We start from the raw sequence: 26311 nt of genomic DNA, 5'->3' as shown, positions 1-26311 counted from the left end.
ACAGCCACAGACAAATTTGTGCAACTGTATGCCTTAAATGTGGAAGATGATCCCAGCAGCCTAGATAAATATTCCTTTCCCAAGGTACACTGGCCAAAAAGGGCTGGCTGGCACTGATCTTCAGTATGACTTCAGCCACTCAGCTCCTGAAGAAGGTGTGTGCTCCAAAGACTCATTGTCATAAAGATATTTCATTGTCATAAAGGTATTTCCAGACACCTTTAATAGGTAGGCTCGAGTCTTTTGAAAAAGACTAAGCTCAAGAATTTATTTCTGTAAGAAAAATAATCTCCTGGTTTCCACATAGCCTACATCTTCAGTCTTCCCTAGAGTGTCTCCTCATCCAAATTTCTGAATCAAAGGCACTTATCAAGTGACTTTGGAGTAACAGTAGAAACTAAGATCCCAGCTTAAGTTGATTTCAATGAAACACTCTAACCAAATTTAACCAAATTTGGTTAAAATAAAAAACAAAGAATTATTATTAGTTTTGACTGCATGGATCCCTTGAAAGGGTCTCAGGGTCCCCAGAGGACACTTTCAAAAGCACTGCTCTAGGGTAACAGTTAATTTATTTTATGAATGCCTATTTTATATAGTTATAATGTCTTATATTGATATGTCCAATGTAGCCATACACTTATATTGGGACGTTATGGGAAATGCGAGGGAGAAATGGTATGGCTAAGCATGAAGTCTTCAACAATAATGAGATCAATAGATAAACTGTAATATTAATGAGCCGTCAATAGCAATAGAAGACCATTATATAAAAAGATGGAGGTAAATATCAGGAGGATTATTTAACATATTTGAAAGTGATTATCTTGAGATAATGGGAAAGAAGGGTGCAGAGGAATAGAGCAAGATATTGTCATACAGTGAAATTCTAGGTGGTTGTTAAAATGGTACTTTTCCTCTAGGTATATGGCATACGTCTCAAAAAATAAAAATAAAAAAAAATCAAGTCTTGTGTATTAGTCTGTTTACATGCTGCTGATAAAGACATACCCGAGACTGAGCAATTTACAAAAGAAAGAGGTTTAATGAACTCACAGTTCTACATGACTGGTGAGGTCTCACAATCATTGTGTAAGGTGAAAAGCACATCTCACATGGCGGCAGACAAGAGAAGAGAACTTGTGCAAGGAAACTCCCCTTTATAAAACCATTAGATCTCATGAGACTTATTCACTATCATGAGACTAGCACAGGAAATACCCACCCCCATGATTCAATTAACTCCCACTGGGTCCCTCCCAAAACACGTGGGAATTATGGGAGCTACAATTCAAGATGAGATTTGGGTGAGGACACAGGCAAACCATATCATCTTGGTTCAGTAGGCATAAGGTGGGGCACGAAATTCTGCATTTCTACCATGTTCCCAGTGAACACAGCCAGTGCAGGACTGTGTTTTGTGTAGCATTGACTCAGGGAGAGAATGATTACTAACACATTTTTCAATCATTCTGAAAATATCAAAAAGAAAGCCTCAGTTAGGTGCTAGATGTCATTGGCATAAAGATGGGTTCTTTTTTTTTAATATAGAATTACTCTGCCACACTTCATTTCTTACTGCCCTATTATTTATTTGTGGAAGAGATTTTATTCTTCACTGAATATGCTATAGCTAGAATTTTTTGTTATTATACTTTAAGTTCTGGGATACACGTGCAGAAAATACAGCTTTGTTACATGCATATACATGTGCCATGCTGGTTTGCTGCACCCATCAAGATGGGTTCTATTTTCTTAGATTAAATTCCTGGTTCATGTGGTCCCTAAGAGTTTGCATGCAAGGTGTGTTGGTGAACCTATTAACTTATAAGGTAAAAGAACGTAGTAAAGCACAAATTATGGCTTTATACTTGTGTGGATTTTCTGCATTCTTATATTGATTTAATGAGAAATTCTAATACTTAGGACTGAATTAGAAGCTGACCATGATTCTTTCTTTAGCGAATTTCCCAAATAAGCTTATTTTTCTCCCTGGTATATAGTCAGTGAACCATTGTTGATGCTATGTGTGTTCACTTGTCACTTCTAAAGGTACTTCTAGCAAACAAGGCTTTCATTCATCCACTGGTACCCTTTAAACTATTTATAGGCTTAGAGTGATGGTTTGTGCTTCCACCAGACATAAAACCTGATGACTAACACTGGCCTTTATTGTAGATGGTGGGTCCATCTATTAGGCATCCTATTACCCAGGAGAAAGAAAATAAATGCCAGTTGGAACAAAGACTCTCTTTGTTCTTAGCTTTCATAGTCAACACCACAGTCTGTTAGGTTACCTTGGCCCTGCACAGGTTGGAGCCATCATCGTGTGCAGATTCATACTATCTGAACTCGTGGGACTTTGCCCTAGTGCTTCGCAACTTTGTTGTTACAGAGGCAGTTCCTTTGCTCCTAATATGTGTCCCTCCAGTCCCAATTCACTTCCACAATCTTCAAGTCAGGAAAGACAAAAGCAAAGGGCAGCCCAGACAAACAGTATGTCCCCTGCACTGGGGACCACCTCTGATAATATCCAATGGGTCGCAGCATGCGACAGTGTTGAAAATGAAACTCATACTGCAGTTTAAGCCAAAGAAAAGCATTGCTCTGATTACCTTAAAAGAATCCTTTATAAAAGAAAAATCTAAGCTCTCATTCAAAATTGCTTTATGGTGATTTTTAGAAGCAGGGTATCAAAATTGTGAACTTTGAACAGTGCCACAAAGGGGTGCTTGCTGGGGGAAGGAAACAAGCATGTTCAATAATGTAGGTTTTCAATAACAGGCTTTGTCTTTGAGGCTTAATACTTTATAGATAAATCTTTCCTCAGCCCCACCGGGATAATTGGACTACAGGGCACATATGTGAACAGGTTTTGTTTTCTATTTAACTAATAACTAGCTTTGTTGTGGTAATCCTTATTTATGCTCATTATTTAAGAATATGCAATAGGAGCAGTGATAATCCCCAGAGAGAAGCTTTGTGGAGACTGCTGGGGAAATCAACAGAATCGGGGTAAGATTTTTCTTAGCAGGATCGACTTTCAGAGAATATGCAAGAACTCCTGGAATCCTTCTGGGGGTGAAGTGCTTTAGAGGAGAGGAGAGCAGACTTTTGAGTGAAACCCACTTTACTCCTGCTCTCCTGTCTGTCTTGCCCACCTAGATTTTTTCATCTTTTCTAACAAGGTTCATGATAAAAAGTGAGAACTAATATTTCATAGGTCAGATAACACTGCCTTGCTGTGGGATTCGTTTTCTTTTAACCTAATTTGGTAGATTGTTTGCAATCTTGACATAACAGAAGAAGGTCCTGTATTGCCATGGATTTCTTGATGCAACTAACCCACGTTGTCAAGGCAACCCACCTCACTGATTTCTCCTGTCTAGAAAACCATTTCCACTGTTGCAAACCTTGTCACAATCATCTTTTAAAACACACAAGGTCAAATATGTCTCCTGTATGCACAAACCTGTTACTTTTTTATAAGATATCATGTCATTACAGTGAAAGAATTTGGCATGAGGGATGTGTATATTAAAGCATTAAAGTTAAAAAAACCCCATAGCATTTATGGCCTGCCTCTGCATTCGCAGGAGATTCAGGGCTGTTTACTACAGGCAGTTATATTTTTTGAAGCTGCAGTCACAATGTTGGCATAGTTTGACACATTTCTATGTAAATTGATTGCAATCAACAGCTTTCTCATGGTTTGAGGAATTAAATCACTGAAAAGACGAAGTATTTTCTGAGCTTAATATCACCCACTTGTATATTTTTCTTCTTTTTAAGAGTCGAGGCCCAGTTTTGGGAGTTCCTTCCATGGAAGTGGGGTCACTTCAAAATTCTGTGAGACTCTATGACAGTATCACACTTGAATTCAGAAACTGACATCATGAAAAAAAAAAAAAAAGTGTTTCCCCAGAGATCTACGCTGCTGAGTGGTTGATATTTAAAGGAAAATCCCAATGACAGGATAGTAACAAACATCTGACTCTTTTCTGCTGGCTCACTATTAGCAAGAAAACTGGGCTTCCTTAAGATCCTTATTGAAGTTTGAAGATTGAAAGAGCTTTTTAAAACCTAATCCTGGCAATGCACCTCGCAGGCTACATTTAACTTGCATGGTAATTTGAAGTAATTCTTAGTCACTCACTCATTGATCTAGGTTTTCAGATAGTTTTTAAAATATTTACAAGACTCTTTTTTCTCTTAAGTTTTTGTTCAGAAACTGATTACATAAAAGGTAGCCACATTTCATTTCATGATTCCTAAAGATTTGAGAACACAAGTATGTGGCCTTAAATAAAGTTTCTGTATGGGTCTTAATGGTTCAGAGCATTTTCATGCTGCACATTTATTAGATAAAACATACCTCAGCTCCTTTCAGCTGCTATTCTTATTTCAATAAATCAAAGAATTTTATCCATATAAAATAGTACAAATTATCATATCCATTATTGAGGAATTGGCATTATTTTCTTTCCATTATTGTGATTTGACAGATCAGGCATTCAAACGTCAGTCAGGCAACAAAGGCTTTTTGGTTGCCGAGCTCAGCCCTTTCTTGTTGTACCCTCCAAAAATTACTAGCACTCCATCACAACGCACAAAAGATTTGAGCCTGTTTATAGAAATATGTACCGAACAGTAAGGCGAATGGTTAAGGAGGTTGTGGTAAAAGAGAGTGAAGTGAACTCATAAGGCAAACATAAGGACAATGTGTACTCCAGGTCCCATATGTAGTTAGGTGGGAAGATCATTTGCTTCTAAAACCTTTCACAGCCAAAGCAAAAACAGAAGCTTGGTCAATTAAATTATTTATAGTATATCCATAGAAATGTTTTGGCAAATACAGAGGATATCAGGTCACTTAGAGCCTAGGGAAATTTGCCTTCTGGGTTATGATTAAGTAAATTCGATAAAGGCACAGATTTACCATGACAACTGTATTCTAAGATCCACTATGTTAATGACTACAATATTCGGCCAGAATTCACACATTGCTTAATAGTGCCAAGCATTGTGGTATGTGCATTGTTACATACGTAGCCCCATTTAATCCTGCTGAAAAACATGAAATCGGTATTCTTATCATAGTGTCACAAATGAGAAAACTGAGGCTTAGACAGACTAAATAAATCTTCTGAGGTCTCAGTTTTCACCTGGTGGAGCTGAATTAGTTTCAAATCAATGTGATGTCCAAGTCTATGGTTGTAAGCATGATCTTATGCTGCCACTGTGGTTCAGGGTAGGGAGGGATCATTTCTGCCTGGGTATATTAGAAAATGCTTCCCAGGGGAGGAGGTAGTTGAAACTGGTTTTGAATGGTGACTAGATGTTTCCCAGTGAGATATAGAGAGTTGAAGCAGTCCTAGGAAAGAAAATAGTACATTTAAACACACAGAGGATAAACCATTCAGAAATTCAAAATAGCTGGCTTTGCCAGAGAGAAGGATGACCACAGGCAAGTTTCTTAGCCACCCCTTTCTTATCTAAATAGAGGTAATAATAGGATGTCCACCACAGAAAGGTTGTGAGAATTAAGTTAATAATGTAAAACCATTAATATTAATATTAAGGCAGATAATATTCAAGGTAAAATAGAAAGCAAGTGTCAGATTATAAAGGATGCTTTGCTAAAGAATTTCAACTTTATCCAGAAGGAAATGGAAAGACAGTTACAGGTATTAGATAAGGAATTAATATATTTGTAGTTTTCAAACATCACTCCACAGCAATGTGTGGAGAACGAAGTGTCCAGGTGAGTGAGCCAGGCACAACATTCAAGCTAGAAAAGGAGATGGACTCAATTAAGTAGCAGCTGAGAAGACAGAGTAAAAGCACTTGGCAGGGTTTAGTTCCTGAGCTAAAGTTTAGTTACTGCCAGGGCCGAAGATGAAAGATGCGCTGGAGAAAGTGGTTCATGATACTCAGCTTTCTGACCTGAGTGATGGGGTGAACAGTTTAATTATTAACTGGGAAGAACATAGAAATGTGTAAATCTGGGGAAATAACATAAAAAGTCCCATCAGGGCACATGGGTTTGGGATGACTGTGAGCCAACCAGATGAGTGGTAAATCTGAGAAAGGTTGAGTCTGGACTGACAGAAGTGTGAGAAAAGAAGTCATCAGGATGTCTCTAGAAGCCTCAGGCTCAGAGGAGTCAGGAAGAGAGTGATGAGAAAGACTGGGAGAGTATGATGAGACTGGGGATGAAGGTGAAGGCCTGGGAACTGAGGGGCAGGGGCAAGTAGAGAAGAGGAGCAAAAGAGAATGAGAAGCAGCAGCCATCAGAGAGGTGCAAAGGACCAATAGAGACTAACACTCTTGAATCAAAATATAAAAAACACGGGAATAGTCAATAGTATCAGGTGCTGCAGACAGGACTGAGAGTAAATATACATTTAGGATGTCATTGGTAATTTTGGCAAGAGCAGTTACAGTGGAGTGTTGGGTTTTGTTTTGTTTTGTTTTGTTTTTGAGACAGAGTCTGGCTCTGATGCCAGGCTGGAGTGCAGTGGCGTGATCTCTGCTCACTGCAACCTCCACCTCCTGGGTTCCAGCGATTCTCCTGCCCCAGCCTCTGGAGTAGCTGGGATTACAAGCATAGGCCATCACGCCTGGCTAATTTTTGTATTTTTAGTGGAGACGGGGTTTCACCATGTTGGACAGGCTAGTCTCAAACTCCTGACCTCAGGTGATCTGCCCACCTCGGCCTCCCAAAGTGCTGGAATTACAGGCGTGAGCCACCACTCCTGGCCTGGAGTGTTGTTTTTGATAGCTACATTTCAGAGGGTTGAAGAGTCAAGAAAAGATGAGAAAGGGTTGACATTTGGAGAAAGGTACAATATTCTTTCCAAAATGTTGCCTGTGAAGAAGTAAGCAAGTCAGTAGCTATAGGTGGAGCACAGAACCAAAGGATAGATGTTTTTACTGGAAGATAAACATAAAAGAGTTCTGAAACATCAGTACAATGAGCAAACAATGGAAAACATATAATAGGAAACAGAAAAAAAATTCACAAAATAATACAAATAGTAACTACACAATTATATCCATCCATTCCCAGCATGGATGTGGTTTTATCTTCTTCCTCCATCCTTTTACACATTTCTTATAAATGTGAAAAAAATGAAAATTTAAACAATAGCTGATACCAATTTTATCCTCTTAAATTGGCATTCAAAACGTGCTAATAGTGAAATAATTTGGTGTAATTTTCCTGGAGGGCAATTTGGCTATATATTTGTGTGATAGATGTATTGGCTATATATTTGTGTGATAGATGTAAACCAGAAATCTTGACTATGTATGCAACCTCTCCCTTAAATTTCATTTCTAAGAATTTATCTTAATGAAATAATCACAGATGTGCACAATATTTTGCTACTTAAATTTTGGGCACAGAACTAGCTATAAGAGAGAATACAAAACGTAAAACCTAAAACAATTATACTTTTAGAAGAAGGCATAGGAAAAATTTGTATGACTTTGAGATGGGCAAAAATATCTAGATATGACTGACATCCAAGCAAACAAAAGTTTCTAATTGTAATATAGATAATATAGATTTTAGTTGACCTATATGATATCATGTATGTAGCCATCAAAAATGAAATACATATACATGATATATTGTTACATTTTAAAGCAGTTATCATTGAAGCATGTTAGTATAATTTTGTTTATTTAGAAAGAAAACTGTTATTTGACATTTCATTGAAGGTTCTAGCCAGTGCAATAAAGCAAGAAAAACAAATAAAAGCATCTCGATTGGAAAAGATTCAAAAAAGTGGTTTTTATGCACAAATGACATGATTATCTATGTAGAAAATATGATGGAATCTACCAAAAAGCTACTAAGACTAATAAGTGAATTTAGCAAGATTGCAGGATGTAAGCTCAATATATAAAAACCAAATGTATTTCTGTACACTAAAAGCAAACTATTGTAAATTGAAATCTTTAAAAATATTATTTGCAATAGCATTTAAATTATTAGATACTTAGGGATAAATATGACAAAAAAATACACAAGACCTGTACCTTGAAATCTACAAAACATTGTTGAGAGAAATTAAAGACCTAAACGAATGTAGATGTCTATTATTGTCATGGGTTGGAAGACTCAATATTGTGAAGAGGTCAAACTCTTCCCCCAAACTAACCTACAGATTCACTACCATACCAATAAAATTCACAGCATGAATTTTTAAAATAAATTGCCAAACTAATTATAAACTTCAAGTGGAATGCAAAAGAACTAGAATAGCCAAGTTAACTTTGAAAAAGGACAAAATTGAAGGAATAATACCTGATTTAAAGACATATTATACAGCTACCAAAGTCAAGGCAGGGTAGTATAGTTGTTAAGACTGACAAGTAAATTGATGGGCCATAATAGACAATCCAGCAATAGAGCCACACATATACAGTCAACTGATTTTTGATAAAGCGATTCAGTAGGGAAAGGAAGATCTTTTTAATAAATGTAAAAAAATTATCTATATCTCACACCATATACAAAAATTAACTCAAAATGTATCCTATAAATATAAAACCTAGAACAGAAACACTTCTACAAGAAAACGAAGGAGAAAACCTTTATGACTTTGGGTGAGGTAAAGACATTTGGATATAACACCAAAAGCAAGAAACATAAGAGAACAAATTGATGTATTAAATTATGTCAAAATTAAAAACATCTGCTTTTCAAAAGTTACTTTTAAGATAATAAATTGACAAGCCATATATTGGAAAATAATATTTTCATATCAAATGTCTGATAAAGAACTTATATTCCACATAAAGAAATCTGAGAACTCAACAATTAGAGAACACTGTATAACAAAGAAAAATGGGCAAGAAATTTTAACAGACATGCCACTAGATTTCCAAGGCTGACACTCTTCCTATATGTACAAATGTCCTGAGGCATTGTAGAAGGCATTGTCCACACTGGTTATTCAGATAAACACCGAGAGAGAAACTGTGGCAAGGAAGGGGACACTCCTCTGCTTGGCAGCCAAAGACTGAAGTGACAGATGGCGATAAATTAAAGTCCTCTTGGGCCCCACTGATGTGAGGAATAATAGACATAGGACACAAGTGCAGATAATCAGAGGTTCTGAAATAAAGGACCGTCTTTGAGAGGTGACTCAAATCCAGTGGTGGCTCCTGTCATTTAAACTATGTTTCTCAAAGTGGTTCTGTGTTAGATCTCTTCTCCGAGTTCTTACTAAGCAATGGGACCACAGTCTGCAGCTTCTCATTGTCATCATCCAGGTTCCCAACATGGATGTGGTTTTTTCTTCTTCCTCCATCCTTTGACTTCTTCTTAGTTCGAAAGGAACCTTCCTTTCTACTTTCCAAATCGCCAACCACTCCCTATATTTCTGCATTGCATTCTGCTAGTGCCCCAAAGAAATGAAAATATACAAAAACTAAAGTTTCATTTTAAAATGGTTTGAATATTTACATTCCAATACATTTGTGTGTATACTTGAAGACTAAAAGATTGAGGACATACATTGCAAATGAGATTATGAATAATTTTATTTCCGTTTTAGTTTTCTATGTTTTATACATTTTCTACAATGAACATGCAATTAATAAAAAATAAGCTATTGTAAAAGTTGAAAGAGACATAGAAATAGGTTTTAATGCTGAAGGGAAGGGGGCTATAGGGCTAGAAAGAAATTAAATATAAATGAAAATATATAATCAAAGGATCAAGGGTCATGGAGAATGATGAATTTGGACTGTACGGGAACATTTTGTCCTCATAAATAAGAGGAGAGGAAGTGAAAAGGGTGTGATGCAGTTATAAATGTATCTATTCTGAGGACAGGAAGTTAAGGGAGTTTATCTGTGAGAGGATCAATGTTCTCTGAAGTAGAAGTCATATTTAATAAGACCCACTGTAAGACAGCAGTTCTTTTTATTCTCTGGACTGTAGGGGCCACAAGCTGCTCACCCTCTCTCTAGTGCACTCTCCACGCAGCTGCAAGAACAGCCTTTCTGAAACCCTGGCAATGCAAAAGCCTGTTTACCTTATTCCTTAGAGATCTGTTTAAACATAGCCCACATTTCAAAACCAAGCCTGGCCTGAGCCAATCCACACCCCTCATGTGCTCTCTGCAAGTGCCTGCAGCTCATCGTCCTGTTTCTGCAGACTCTCTCTATACAGGCTGTCCCTCAGCTGTTGATGTAAACCTGAGTTCAAAGATCAGTTACTTCCTAGATTTTTGTCCCTAAATCCACTCACTTCAGCAATGACCAAGTTGAGTAGCAGAAGACCCATCCTGAAGCCAGAGAACCTTCTATCTTCTCCGAAGCATCTCCTCCACTTGCTCAAGCATCTCCTCAGAACCACAGAAAAACTGTTCCTACTGCCTCACTCAAAAGAGGTCAGCTTACATTTGTGTCCCTTGTAATCATGCTTTCTACCCCAAAGAGTCATAAAGAAATTCCTTTTGAACGAATTTCATGAAGGAAATCTGGGAAGAACACTTTCTACTTCTCCCTGCAAATTGAACCGTTCACGCCTGCTCCACACCCCATGTTTCCCCGCTCCGGATGATAATCGGGGGTCCTCATCATCTGGTCCTGCCCACTCTTCCCCCCCTCACCAGTGCCCTTCCACCTCATGCTCAGACACTCAGTCATCTCAGTTTCTTCAGACAAATCTCTATTCCATGCAACTCCATGTATTTTCACAGAACCCAAATTTTTCTTTTTTTCCCCTCTTTGTCATGGTTAGCTCAAGTATCAGAAGACTTTTATGTTCTTCAATAGAAAGGAGATGTTTAAATGGGAATATTAAACCTTCCTGCTCCATTTTCAGTGTGGATGCTGAACCTTACCTCCTTGCTTTCTGTAAGAACAAATTACTGGAATAATATTAGATTGGTTTAACATTTAATTTCTATCCCCTTGCTGTGATCCAATAATGCTAGAGAAATGGACAACTGAATCTGCAGTGAAAAAGTATTCAACATGAAGATTTATAAATAATAATCATAATAGTAAATAAGTGGGAATGAAGGATGTAGGCAAAAGAAAAGCAAGGCTAACCCATTTTTATTAGGTTTCCAAAGAGAGAGGAAAGAAAAACGACAGGCTATTAAAGAACTTTTAAATGAGTTCCTTTCATGTTCAGTTCTCACTCTTGAGCTTTAGGAAGAAAAATGGGAACTGTTCTAGAATGTGAAAAATTATCACCTATGTCTCAAGAAATTTCACATAGAAAGTATAAAGGCCTCAGGAATCATTACAAAAAAACAGACCCCTTGGCATGGGCTCCCAAAGACCCAGACAAATTATTCTGGTATCCTTGGAACTGAATGAGATTCTTAGTCCCCCTGAAGCTTTCTTTGGTTCAAACGAACAGCTCTCTAATTAGAGGAAAACAGTATTTGGAGATGATAGGATAGGACAGCTTATACAGCAAAATAATTAAACAAAGTTGAATATCGCCATGTAAACACAAATGAGCATTTTACACTTTCTCCCAACACCCAGTAGGATGAGAATCAACATTTGGGATTTCATCCTAAATGCTGTAAATGAGGAAATTTGGCCAGTTGTGGTTGCAAAGTCATTTTTTGATTTCCAAACATACCAAGTCCCTGAACCACAAGTTTCATTTCCCGCCTGTGGAGATTATGTATACCTCCAACCCTTCCCTGCTATCGCTATTAAATCAATTCAAGGGAGAGCAGTTTAAAGCAAGGACTTTAACTTGGAAAATGTCTCCGATTTCTTTGAGAATCCACTGAAAATCATGGACCTTTCCCCAGAAAAAAATAAATGCACACAATATTTTGTATACAATTTAAGGAATTTCTATACCCCAAAAGAATCTTCTCTTAAAAAAAAAAATCTTCAGTTTTAGGACAAAATTCTTAAGAAACGCTGAGTCAGTATGGTGCCAAAAACAAATTCAAATGTAATATATTGAGCCAATTAATCATGCTTGATATCAAAGTACTGATAAAATGGATTTTTAGATATAGTAACTAAAACACTATTTTTTAAAGTATTATTATATCCAAAACTGGAACCAATACTTAAAGTTTCACAGGCTCTCATTTAAACTGGAGTAGAATATATGTACAAATATATATGCTATGTTTTATTTATATATAAATCATATATATGATTTATTTCAAGTGTATATGTGGCTAAGAGACTCTCAAGAGTAAAAAAAAAACAACTCAATTACATTAAATACAATGTTCAGATGTGACACTGCTATTAAAGAGTGCAAATAGGATGTAAGAATTTTTTTAACCCATGAGAATAAGCATCAACAATGGATTGTCAGTAGATGAGCTTACTGTGGGTAGATACAAATAGACGGTTCCAAAAAGATTCTCTTTTTATTTGCTGCCACCCAAAGGAATATTCTAGAAAGACATTTCTAAACATACACAACAGAATTGAGAAAGGGATAGAAGCACTTATGAAATCAAAACCTATTATCTCTTATTGATGGAAAATTACACAGTTCCCTATTTTAACAACTACACAAAATTCCACAATTGGGACCCTAATATAAGCTTCATCAAAGCAGAAATCTTGGCTGTCTTCTTCCCTAGCATCCTACAACAATGTCCGATACATTGTGATGCTTTAATAATTCGCTCCTGAATGAAAAAACAATCTAATAATGTCATGTATCTCACTGGGTAAGTCAACTCAGTGCTCTGGGCCTCAGTTTCTTCAACTAGAAAATGATAGGGTAAAATTGGGTATTTTTAAAAGCTTTTCTCTTTTAATCTTCCCAGTGTCTGTGCTTCTGCTTAGTACACGAGCACTGTCTCCTAAACGGCAAGGCTATGACCACTTAGGCACAGAGAGTGACCACAGACCTGTGCAGATTCCACGTGTGCCATAGCTGTTCACTGAAGAGGTAAGAGGCGAAGAGCCCACAACAGAAATGGGCTTCCAGGGAAAACATCATCAATGGCAGTGTCATCCAAGAGTCCGCTCGGCAAGGGTTTCAATCTCTGGGGAAGAGAGACTATGCCACTGTGAAATGTAACCCAATTATTCCTTTTGTTTTCTTTATGAAGCCACAATCCATAATTAAGTATCCTCATGGACACAGCTCAGTAGATTTTCTGCTGGTTCAACATGCCTGAAGCAGTAATATACTGACTTCTTCAGAGTGTGTGATAAAATATCTTTCACCATAACCTCCGAGAGAAAACAGACAACCAAGTATTGATTCAATATTTTTAAAGGAACTTTGTTTAAATGCATCTATTAATTAAACTTTCAAGTAATTTGTGTTCTTACATGGCGATATTAATCAACTCAGATTTAGGTGAGTTTTTTGGGGGGATATGGAAGGAGGTGAAAGTATATTCACTCTGTGAAAAACCGTCAGATATTACAATGCCACTCTAAAATATGTCCCTGAACTTTTCCTTCCTTAGGGAAGTAATTGTCAAAGTTCAGCATATATAAAAATCTCTCGGAGTGCCTGCCAGGAATGCAGATTCCCAGGCCACACCCCCAGATATAAATCTGGAACAAAGCTTAGGAATTTGCAATTTTAACTTTTATCCCAACAGTTCCATTGCAAATGTGCCTAAATCCCACATATTATATCTACCCTCAGGACAGATACATAAACATTTTTCCATTTCTCTTTTTTCCAATTCACATCATCATTATGTGTGATATCATTACTCCCTCTAGTGGATGATTTTACTCAGCACCTTTTTTTCTATATTACAAATATCTTGCTTAAAACTTTTAGGAAATCCCATCTGTCATGAAAATCTTGAAAGAAACCAATGAGAGATCAAGACAAGGTTTATAAGAAAAATTATTTTGGTAATCTAACATTGGGCTCATATATATTTACATATGCGTGTAATAAGTAATGTGCATATATTTTGTAGAGAAATTCTTAATCATCATTTAGTTGACTGAACATAAAATGGCTTATCTGTTTTATAAAAATAATTTGGTAGCTTTGAATTTACTGGCCACACTATTTTTAGAATATTTATGCCTGGTTTACTTCCCTGTTTACTATGTGCTAACTAGATTATCTCATATAATTCCAGCAAACTCTATACAAGAGACACTATTGTCATCCTGATTTTACCAATGAGAAAACTGAGGCATTAGGAGGTTAGGTTACTTGACCCAAGCCAGACAGGGGTCTCTGACCCAAGTCTCCCTAACCCAGGAGTCTGAGTTCTTAGTCGCTTCGCTCCAAGCCTCTCTGACCATGTGGCTTCTAGCCTGTTCGACCTAACTACCACATTGTACTCCTCTCCCTCCCCACCACCCCAGGCCTCCTGCTCCTACCCCAGCTCTCTCTGCTCTCCATTGCTCTTTCCAACACCTTCTATGTTCCCTTGGCCTCTGAATCTACTAATACCTTTGCATTTGGACAATTTCTCATCTGGCAGTTGTTAACACCTCTCTCATGCATCCAGCAGCACCACTGAGTCACAATTCTTAGTAGCGTATTCCTCACATTGTAAACTAACGTGACAAGCATATCAGTACAATATATATCTCTTACTATTACTTTAAATAAATGCACCTTTTTCTAAAGCCTTAAAAATGATATTTCAACCATGCTTGGATTTATAAGTTGCATTTTCCCTACTATCACACCTCTATTTTTTACTCAACTGGTGTGTCTCAAGTACTAGTCTAAATACTGCAAAGCAATGTGAGCCCTTCTTGGTAAAATACTATATCAGCTAACCCCAAAAATGTTTTTGAAAAGTAAAAGAGTCTTCATGTGTAGAAATCCAAGTGAATTAGCTTTTGAGGAAAAGAGCCATTTTTTTCATGTATCCATTCTTGGGTAGCTTCTTGGATTTTGCAGTCACTAAGTTTGTCAGAATAGCATCCCTGGGGCAGAGACAGCGGGACCTTTCTAGTCAGACTGCTTCTCATGTCCTGCGATGCCCACAGAAGACATAATTCTAAGCCACACACCCACATTCATGCTTTCAGTTTATTTGGAATGTTTGAGTTCCTTTAACCTTTTGTGAAATCTGTCACCCAGAGCAGTATGTCTTTGGGAAACATGAAACCTTAAGATATCATTTTGAATTTGACAACAAGAATGAGAAGTTACTGGGGCATATATTAAAACCTATAATGATATTTGCTCCATTTCTTACAGAAATGAAGCCATCATCGTGCCATCTTTTAGCTGTTTCTACCTAGTATATGCAAAGTAACTTTTGTAATAACCCTTCTTATCTTTGTTCATATAGTTAATAAAAACAGATTGTATTTTCCTGATATGAGACATATGAGACTCAGTATTCCGAAAAATATATTTGTACTTAGAAAATAGAAGTGGGGAACAGGTGCTTTCGCTGACTTAATTCTGCCTGAACAAATCTCGTCTTCATTCCTCAGAGATGTTATCAGCATGACGCATTAATCTAGACAGTAAGGACAACTGAAGTCTAATTGGATGCGGTGCTGCAAGCTCCAAGTTGTGATAACTGCTAATATTTATTGAATTCTTTTTTTTTTTTTTTTTTTTTTTTGAGACGGAGTCTCGCTCTGTCTCCCAGGCTGGAGTGCAGTGGCGCGATCTCTGCTCACTGCAAACTCCGCCTCCTGGGTTCCTGCCATTCTCCTGCCTCAGCCTCCCAAGTAGCTGGGACTACAGGCGCCCGCCACTGCACCCGGCTAATTTTTTTGTATTTTTCAGTAGAGACGGGGTTTCACCGTGTTAGCCAGGATAGTCTCGATCTCCTAACCTCGTGATCCACCTGCCTCGGCCTCCCAAAGTGCTGGGATTACAGGCGTGAGCCACCGCGCCCGGCCTGAATTCTTTTTAAGTGCCTGATAGTGTTCTGCATTTACATGTATTAAGTTGCTTAGACTTTACCCTGCAAAGTAGGTGCTATTCTAATCACCATTTTACAGATAAAGAAATGGAGGCACAGAGAATTAAAATAACTCACCCAAGGTCACACAGTACTTAGTGGCAGAGAGCTAGAATTTGAACCCAGAGCGCTCATTCTTCTTCTTTTTTTTTTTTTTTTTTTGAGACGGAGTCTCGCTCTGTCGCCCAGGCTGGAGTGCAGTGGCGTGATCTCGGCTCACTGCAAGCTCCGCCTCCCGGGTTCAAGCCATTCTCCTGCCTCAGCCTCCCAAGTAGCTGGGACTACAGGCGCCCGCCACCATGCCCAGCTGATTTTTTGTATTTTTAGTAGATGCAGGGTTTCACCACGTTGGCCAGGATGGTCTCAATCTCCTGACCTCGTGATCTGCCCACCTGGGCCTCCCAAAGTGCTGGGATTACAGGCCTGAGCCACCGCTCCCGGCCCCCAGAGCCCTCATTCTTAAACACTTGTTGGATCACAGACAGAATACACCACACAGCTGCACGGTTCATTCCTCAGTGATGGATTCAACGAGGGCTGAGTGTGTCTATAGGGAACTTGATGCCCCAAATGATTCTGTCAAACAGCTAATAAATACTGAAAACCACTTCTAGTTAGAAAAGACTCCCATTACCCAGCAGTTCAGAATGCAAAAGGAGACTCAAACTGAGTGGCAGCAAAATGAAGCCATTGATTTCAGGGTCTTAGATATGCCTCTTTGTGGAACTGTTCATTACCGTTTTTCAGTAAGACTGCCAATTACTTGCAGTGGTATCTTTACCCAAACCTGGGTCTCAGTAACTACTTCCCCCAATTCTAAACCACTGCGTGCACACACTGTCTCAAGATGGTAGCTGTTAATTTGCTGTCTATATTTGGGTTGGTGATCTCCCAGGTTCATCTGGACACATGGCCCATTCCTCACTGTTTCCACTTGCAGTTCCTTTGGATTGCAGATCCTAATCTTTGGTGCAGTACAAGACCTTTCCTCTTGTACTGTTATCAGGAGAGACAGAGGAGCTGCACTTAATCAGAAAATAGAGTGTCCCCTCACATTGGGCCATGTACAAAAGATGTCAAATGATTATCACTGGTGGACCTAACATGGAAGAGAACCAGGGGGAAAAAATGTTTTTTTTAAGGAAATGATAGACTCACAGAGCATTTATGGCTATTATATCTGAGGTTTTGACTCTTAGTAAGAAAGCCTTCATGTACATGCTTATCTGTATGTATTAGTCCCTTTTTGCACTGCTCATAAAGACATACCTGAGACTGGGTAATTTATGAAGAAAAAGAGGCTTAATGGACTCATAGTTCCACATGACTGGGAGGTCTCACAATCATGGCAGACAGTGAAAGACATGTCTTACACGGCAGCAGGCAAGAGAGAGACCTCATGATCTAAAACCATCAGATCTCGTGAGACTTATTCACTACCACAAGAACAGTATGGGGGAAGCCATCCCGATGATTCAATTATCTCCTACCGGGTCCTTCTCATAACATTTGGGAATTATGGGAGCTACAATTCAACATGAGATTTAGGTGGGGACACAGCCACTATATCACTGTAATTCTGAGGAGAGAACAAGTTTGCACTTGTGTACACTTCCTGATTTGTGTTCAACAGTGAGTGCCTTAACTAGTGAACTTTACCAGCTGCCTACCACCTACCTGGCTTTGTTGTTTCCTCCCTATCATCAGTTTTGTAGCAAATTTCACTAAAGGTCTGCAGAGGTCAAATTTTTCTGCTGGTCTTTTAAAATACATTTTTAAGAGGGAAATTATTTACCATAGGCATACCTCTGAACTTAAAGATTTATTAAGGTTCAAGAGTTACTCCTCATAATTAAGAGTCTGTTGTTTAGTTCTCTCCCAGAGTATTTGAAATTGTTACTAATATAATTAGATTTTAATAGGCTTTTATGTTACCTAAACACTAATTTGAAAAGTAAAACAAAAAATGAAAGTTTGCTTTAGTGATTAATGAGCTAACTCTGAATCACTTCAGTTCAAATAAATGAATTATGTAATTTTTTTCAGTCAACCTGAAATATTTAAATCACAGCCAGAAAACAAAACTCATTTGTTGATTACCCTTTCCTGGACTACTAATTAGTTCATGACAGGGAGTGACAAGTACTACTTCTAATATAAACTCCACGGAGGTCACCGTGCAACTCTGCTAAGTGTCATCCTTTAGGCAGGTGGTTCTCTAACTTTAGCTTGCATCGGAATCACCTGAGGGCTTGTTAAAGCACATTACAGGGTCCCCATCGCCAGAGTTTCTGATTCCGTGAGTTTGGTGTGGGGCTCAAAATACTGGGTTTCTAACAAGTTTCCTGATTGCTGCTGCATCTGCTACTGGGGAACACTGAGAACCACTGCTTCATATGAATGGGTCCTCTAGAAATTTCTCCAGCATAGCAAGTCCAAGGATTTGTAAAAGGTTTACTTATTATCCTCCAGCACAACATATCTTACTAAGGCATGTAAATAATGTGATAACCTTTACACTTGCTGTTCCAGGTATTATTTTTGCTCGTCTGCAGCAAAATCCAATATGACAGGCAGAGCCAGTAAACAATTAAAATGTGGCTTTGCATTTATGCAAAATGACAGGAAGAACCTGCACACCTGGCCGGCTGGGAGCTCCTGGGTCTGGCGGTACCAAAAAAAAAAAAAAAAAAAAAAAAAAAGGGCTACCGTATTAGCTACTGTTTGGGCCTGGCGCCACCTGGTGGTAATTTTTTGGTCTATCATTCTATAGATTGAAAACTCTAGGTCACGTGACTGTTACGGAAGCTGGAAACCATAGGTGAACTGTCAAGAAAAAAGACGAAATGGATTTGGCAAAGTAGTCCCTACCTCCTGCCTTTTTCTTTCCTTTTTTTTTTTTTTTTTTTGAGACGGAGTCTCGCTCTGTCGCCCAGGCTGAAGTGCAGTGGCGCGATCTCGGCCCACTGCAATCTCTGCCTCCCGGGTTGAAGCGATTCTCTTGCCTCAGCCTCCCGAGTAGCTGGGACTACAGTCGCCCGCCGCCAAGCCTGGATAATATTTGTATTCTAGGAGAGACGGGGTTTCATCGTGTTGCCCAGGTTGGTGGCGAACTCCTGAGCTCAGGCAATCCGCCCGCCTCGGCCTCCCAAACTGCTGGGATTACAGGCGTGAGCCACTGCGCCCGGCCTGCATTTTTACGTTATACAAATAAACTGCCTTTATTCTTCACTGGTATAAAGATTTAAACAACACTTTTCTGTGGGCAGTACTTTTAAATTTATATTTTAGGACAGAATATAATGCAAGTAATTCGAATTAGAAAACCTGACCCTATCATGCAAAGTTTGATTTAACTTCATCAAATAGACAATTTCACAGAAACAATGTTTGCATCAAGTTATACTACAATTCAGAAAAAACATACAGTCATATTTTTCTAAGTGAATAATAGAGTTCTGTTGGATTTCTTTCTATTCTTTAGGGGCTTCTGCAAAAAAAAAAAAAAAAAATCAAAAGCAAGAACAGTAAAACAGGCACCAAAGGCCCAGGGACTGTAAAGTCCAAAGCGAGGTTCAAGACTACCTATGCAGGAAGTGCTAAGATTTTGTGAAACTACTTTTGCCTAATCTTAGCTCATCCCCCATCTTCAAGGTATAAAGGAGAACTTGAAGACTAAGGAAGGGCAGATCAGAGGGTCGGCAGTGTAAACATTGGTGAAAAGTATGGTGGTGTATGTGCTGTCGTGCGTTCCTTCTCCCTGACCTTTGGGAAACGGGAAAGGGAGCTGCCGTCTTACCATTTCCACCAGCTTCCTTGAGACCCCTTGGAGAGATACGTCTTCTCAACACCGAGAGACTTGAGGATAAAATATTTGACTCAGGCCCAAGCAATAAGCAAAAGAAACTTTACTTCATCACTGACAAGGCAATAGTTTGTATTTTCTGGGGGTCCTGTGGGAAAAACTTACATAGAGTCATCTCCAAAGTGGAGCTCAAGAATTTACAAAAAATTAGCCAGGCGTGGTGGTGGGCGCGTGTAGTGTGCCTGAGTGAGGCTGGCACTGCTGAGGCTCATCAGGGACCACACTTTGGGGACCTGAAGAGGATCTTCTCACGAACAACCTTCTCTAGAGGTGTAACCATGGTAACAATATACTCCTGGTAACAGGGCCATAAGTCACACGTTATTTGGTAAAGCAGGACAGGGGAGCAGAAATGCCATGAAAAGGTTCACAGATTATCACTTGCCTATCACGAAATCTTTTGTGAACTGCCACTGAATTTCAGCATCATGAATATTAATTGAAGGCACTTTCATGACAGCTTTGTTAAAATAAGATTTCTATCCTTATCCTCTCCATTTCTCATTCTTAGTAAGGCTTGCAAAACATATTGAAATTTTGTAAACAAACCTGAAAAGACAATATGAAGGGAAAGGTTTATAAAATACATTGATTTCTGCCAGCGCCATTTACTGAATATTGCATGCAGTAATGTAGTCGTTAGGAAGAGGGCACTGTGGCATTACATTTACTTGTGTGCTGTCTAGTGAGTTTCTAAATGGTTCCTGTAAGGATTTATAAAGTGGAAAACGTGGATGGTTCCCTTACGCTTCACTTCTCCTTAGAATGTTAACTGCGATTTAGAAGTGACAACTTCAGAGCTTCTATTGTCTGGAACTAGATGAATCTTTACAAATGATTTGGTCCATTCTTGTCAGCCCCACTGATATTTTTCTATTTGAGGAGCCTTACTTTTTAATAGTGTTCCAGCCATTTAATCAAATTGCTCCATAGGTAGAAGAAGTCCCAATTTTAATAGTATTTTAAGCCAATTTTATAATTGACGGTTGATTTGATATGAATATTTCGTTACTGCAAGTATCCTATCCACTTGCAACACAGAAACTTTAAAAATGTGAAGCTGTTTTTCCATACCAGCTTCCACTTTTTATCTGTCTGTATTAAATACTGAAGTAATTCAAGGAATCTTTATTAAAATGCAAAATGCTATTGCCAAATAATAATATTCTGTGATTATATGTGTTATTCAGATTAATATTACAATAAACCAAAGCCAAAACAGGATTTTTAAAAAATCAATCTTGCACGGACATGAGGTTTTGAAAAAACTCAATTAACATTAAAATCTTCTCAGTTCAAGACTGATTAATTCAAAATAGAGTCTAAATTGAAACATCTGTTTATTCCTTAATCACATTATTAATATTTACCCTTTGTTATGCTTGGAATAATATATAAATATAGTTTGATAAAAAACAAAGTACAAGATAAAGAATGAATTTTTAATTAACTCTAACAAACTCCTTCAAGGAAAATTACGTGATGATTGGCCAGTAGGAGGAGAGGAAGGGATGGTGTTTGTAAATAAAATATTTCTTTCTCTAAAATGTTTAAACTGCTCTAGAGCATCAAGGTCATACTTCAAGTATCGTGCTCTCTTGCAAATGAGATTATAGGCTCTTACTCCATAGACTGGAAGAGAAGCTAGGAAGTATCTATTTAATTCTTTTACCAATAATTGCATTTGACAGCAAGTGGCAGAGACCTGGGGAATAATGGCTTAATCAGGAAGACAACAGGATGTCCAAAGGCAAGCTGTTGCTGATTGGGCTGAGAAAACTCCAGTTCTCAAGACTTTTCCTCAAGATTGCAAGATGAACACTCTCCCACTTAATTATGAATTCCAGGTAGCAAAGAGCAGAAAATGAAAGAAAGGATCAAAGGACAATACCTACATTACAAAGGCAAAAACTTAATGTCCCACTAGATATTGGCTCACATCTCATTGCTGGAAAATAATCAATGTACACCTGTGCCAAGAAAGGTTGGAAAGGCAGCTTTAAGATGGGCACAATGCCGACTCTAATGAATTAGTTTGTTAACAAAAGAAGTGAAGAATGGTTATTCTCTTCTCCACCTCTGTCACAGCCTCTGTCGAAATCTGCTCCTCATGAAGACGAGGCAGTGAGGCCCAGAGAGAGTACATGATTTTAACCACGTCTCAAAGCTGGTGGCAGAGACAGGACTTTATGTACCACAATGTACACCATCTTGTTTTTGGGTTGTGCATTGAAATCCACATGTGGGATGGTCAGGTGGGGAAGGAATGGGGTCTTCTGAAGTTCTGAAGATTTTGCTTTAGTGAGGGCGTAATAATGTAAAGAATCCTAGATTATTAAAAGCTTGGCATGTCAGTTCACGTCTAATAAAATCACTGTAATTTTTTAATGGAAAGAATGCAAAGAAAAATAAAAACACAATTCCTAACATAATAATGAAGTGATACTGTAGCTACAAAGACATTAAAATATATTTTGAGAGGCTATTTCTTCAAAGTAAATATGGGAGAGATTCCCTTATGGAGACCATAACTTCAATAAAACTTGCGGCCTTCTTCCTCTCCCAGACTGAGGGAGCAGCCCTCAACTTTCTCAGGAGTGTGATTAAAGGACAGCGGTCGTCACAGTAGTTACAACCCTTACGGTAGCAGCAAGTAAAGGTTGCTCTAAAAGAGGCTTCAGCAGATTTTCTAGTATCGCCCAAGTGATAAAATTTGTTTTTCTATAATAGTTGTGAACAGAAAATGTTGACTTTCTCTTGCAGGTATCATTCAGTCATTCAAATACTTATTAAATTTATACATTCAAGAATGTAAAACTATGTCCAGTTGTGTGATAATCCAAGAAGATAGTGTTACCTATTACTACATATAACCTAGTAGCACAAGGAAGTGATAGGCAGAATCCTGAAAAGAAAGCTTTTAATTGTTCAATATTAAAGCTATCTCATTCTTGGTACAGATGAGGAAACTATAGACTTGCAAAACAGAAATGACTTGATTTAATTCATTTGGAGAATAGAAAATTATTTTTGTTTGCAATTTAATATATATCTGAGTTAGGCCGGGCACAGTGGCTCATGCCTATAATCCCAGCACTTTGGGAGGACAAGGTGGGTGGATTACTTGAGCTCAGGAGTTTGAGACTAGCCTAGGCAACATGGTGAGACCCCCATATCTACAAATACATAAAAAAATTAGCCAGGCATGGTGGTACATACCCATAGTCCCAGCTACTCTGGGGGCTGAGGCAGAGGTTCTCTTGAGCCTGGGAGGCAGCGGTTGCAGTGACCTGAGATTGTGCCACTGCACTCCAGCCTGGGCGACAGAGTGAGACCCTGTCTCAAAAAAATATACATACACACACACACACACACACACACACACACATACATATGTATTTAAGTTATATGTAACTCTCTAGGTTATAATTTCATATCTCTCTAAACATGAAGACTTATTTAAATATTACAGTGTCATCTGAAATTGCAGATATTTACTGTTTTCCTTCCATTCATGATCTATGTCTGGGAAATAAAAGGGGAGCAAAATTTCCTAGTTTGCAATTCAGTTTTGTGTCCTTCATTTCTGATTGCAGTGGGAGAAACTACAGATGACCACAAGTGAAAGGAGGAAAATATTCTGCTCTGTCACATTCCACGTAATCGCGATCACCTGTGTGGTTTGGTCTTTGTATGTATTGATAGACCGGACAGCGGAGGAAATCAAGCAAGGCAATGACAATGGTAAGAGCACATCTTTCTTCTTACCCTCTTGGATCTTAAAGACAATACTCAGAGGTGGATAGGGAAGTTATTTCCCCGGGTTAGGCCTTCATCATGTATGATACACTAGAAAAGCTAGTATTTGCTATTGATTCTTCCCTAATCATGTTATTGATTAAAATACTCTGATTAAAAAGCATTAACTATATGGAGTCCCAAGCTGAGAAGTGAAATTCATCGAATCCATATAAAACTTAGTGGCAGTTACACACAAATGGCAAACACCACTTCGGGCTTTTTGGGAGCTGAATAAGGATCAAGTTCTGCCTGATGTGAAAAGGCAAATGGCTGTAAAAATGAAGGTTTCTCATTTTATTTAATTCACTCTAGTCATCTCTCCTTTAAAGCATGAAGGAGATGGCATTCCAGTAGAGAATGTGTTATAGCTCTTTAGTTAGTACTATATAGTTTGATAGAGTGGGTTAGCACCATGGTTTGACATTTTAGCCATGCGAAGTTTGATTGTGAAGGATGGTGTCAAGTCTGCAAAGAAAAATGTTTCTAAATCAGTAAGGCATATTCTCACATTAAAATGGGTAAGTCACTTAAAACAGAAACAAAAAGAGAAAGCACAATGTCTATAAAATATTATTTTCATGTGTGAAAGGACCCAGTTCTGTTTCTCATTGGGCCCTATAAGTTTTCATACCTTATCCAGCCTAAATCGTTGGTGGTAAAACAGTGAGAAACATCCCCACACTCCCGCAGGAAACAGTATTTAACCACTGATGCCTCTAGAAAAGACATTGTTCAGATAGTAACATTTTGAGTTTGTAATGTTGTGAAAAATGTTTGCACATCCCTACACCCAGAGAAAAAATGGAAGAAAATGAAAGAACAAAAAAATGAGAGGAGGTAAGAAAAATATAAATAAGGAGGAGATTAAAACACAGAAAGGTTGGTTACTTCTGCATTTCTGCGTGGGGATTCATAAACACAAAAGGGGAGGCTCCATTCTCACACTCGCCCTCTAGGTGGCAGCAGCACACGCCAGCGTGCACCGCCCTGAGCATTTCAAAAAGCCGAAAGGGGCTGCGGGGATAAAGGGAAGGCCAGGACCCACGATAGGAATTGTGGATGGGGTTTCTGTGCGTCAAAGAGGGGATGGTGACAGCGTTTCAGGTGCCACTGTCCTTTTCTGGAAGAAAATGAAAGCACTACCGTGTCGAGTCTAAATGCTAGAAAAACAGGTAGGATGGGGTTTTGTGGGTTGTTTTTATGTGTTTATTTATTCCATATTAACTCATTTACATACCATTAATATCAAACTACATTGTTTGCAACTACATTATGTACTGTTTCAGAGAGTCTTGATTTTAAAATGTCACATTACATCCTTATTAAATAAGTTCCCTGAGGGTAGAACTTTCTTTTTCTTTTTCAAATCCAATGTCCTCTCTTGATATAGGTACTGGCCCAAGTAACAAACAGTGTGCTGTACATCCTGCAGTTGCATATGGATGGAAAAACAAAGAGGCATCCCCACCTCGCTTCACCCAATGTCTTACCCTAGAACTCTAGTGTTTTCCTAGCAATCAAGGGCAGACATGATACCCTTAGATTAGATGACACATTTAGAGCTCAGCATTTGAGAACCACAAATTTCCTCCAGGTAATGTAGCCTCTCCCCTCTCCCAGTGGTCACCCTCACTTGGCCTCTTTGTAGTAAACTGCAGAGCTCTTCTCCTCCAGCTACATGAGAAGGAAAGAAAATTAAGAGCCCTTCTCGTAGATGTAAGAAGAGGAAGCAATCTCACGTCATGTATACATAGACCCTCATAGACACCCATAAGAAAACCCCTCTCTTACATTTATTTTATCCAACCACATTTCTAAGACATGTGACTGAATAGCAATCATTTACCCTACAATGAACATGATGGTCTCAACTTCAGCCACAAAAATATCTCCAAAACCAAGAAACTCATGGCTCCATGCTTTCTTCCATTTTTCTGTCTCCTTGCTCATTCTGTAGGCCCCCTGGATTTTATTTTATCTTCAGCTGCCATGTCAATGCTGATAACTTCCCAAATTCATTTCCCACTCCTTCTGTACTCCAACCCATACATCCACCTATTTTCTGAATGATTGTTTGAAAGTCTCAGCGTGTCGCAATGCATAATCCCCTACCACTTCTCACTCTAACACCGGTGGGAACGGCACCACTAACATCTAGTAGCCAAACCCAGATATCCAGCTTTCATTCTGATCTCCTTCTTCTTCTACCTTAAATCAATCACCAAATCCTATTCACTCTGCCTCTGGAATCTGTCCATTTCTTTCCTTCCCTATGGCTACCATCCATGTGGAAACTATCATATTTTTAACTTGAAAACTGCAGAAGCTTCTTGACTAGACTTTCTCCAGTTTTGCCAACTTCAACCCAACCCATGCTCAATAATGTAATCCCAGCAGATTTACAAAAACACAAATCTAATCACATCCTATTCCCACTTAACCATTAAAAGGTAACCGAAATTCTTCAGTGGGACTATGCTGCCCCCGTGACCTAGTTGAAGCCAGCTAGGCCGAACATTCATTCAGTTCCTCAAATCTATATCCAGGCCCTTGCTCAGCTTTCCTCTCTCTGTAAAACATTTCCTTCCAGCTTTTCTTGTCCACCACCACCACACACACTCAAACACTCATATATTCTCACACACCTCCCTCATCCCAACTCAGCCTTTGCAGTTTACCTTAAACATCACTTCCTCTGGGAAACTCATTACAGCTCCCTGAAGTAGGATCGTTATTCCTAGCACAGTGATTCTCA

At 38.5% G+C, this 26311-nt stretch overlaps 1 protein-coding gene across 7 annotated transcripts in view; it reads left to right on the top strand.

The window, feature by feature from the left end:
- Positions 1 to 26311, top strand: part of MARCHF1 (membrane associated ring-CH-type finger 1) — an 841310-nt gene that overhangs the window by 799157 nt on the left and 15842 nt on the right. For all 7 annotated transcript variants that reach the window (XM_063809980.1, XM_054683467.2, XM_054683471.2 and 4 more), the window contains one exon: positions 23352 to 23499. In XM_063809980.1, coding sequence (XP_063666050.1) covers positions 23352 to 23499 — 148 coding nt within the window. The remainder of the gene's footprint in view (positions 1 to 23351; positions 23500 to 26311) is intronic.

Source organism: Pan troglodytes, chromosome 3 (assembly GCF_028858775.2).
Source record: "Pan troglodytes isolate AG18354 chromosome 3, NHGRI_mPanTro3-v2.0_pri, whole genome shotgun sequence".
Classification (NCBI taxonomy): domain Eukaryota; kingdom Metazoa; phylum Chordata; class Mammalia; order Primates; family Hominidae; genus Pan; species Pan troglodytes.
Note: the sequence above shows the minus strand (reverse complement) of the source record. Positions and strands in the feature narration are given on the sequence as shown.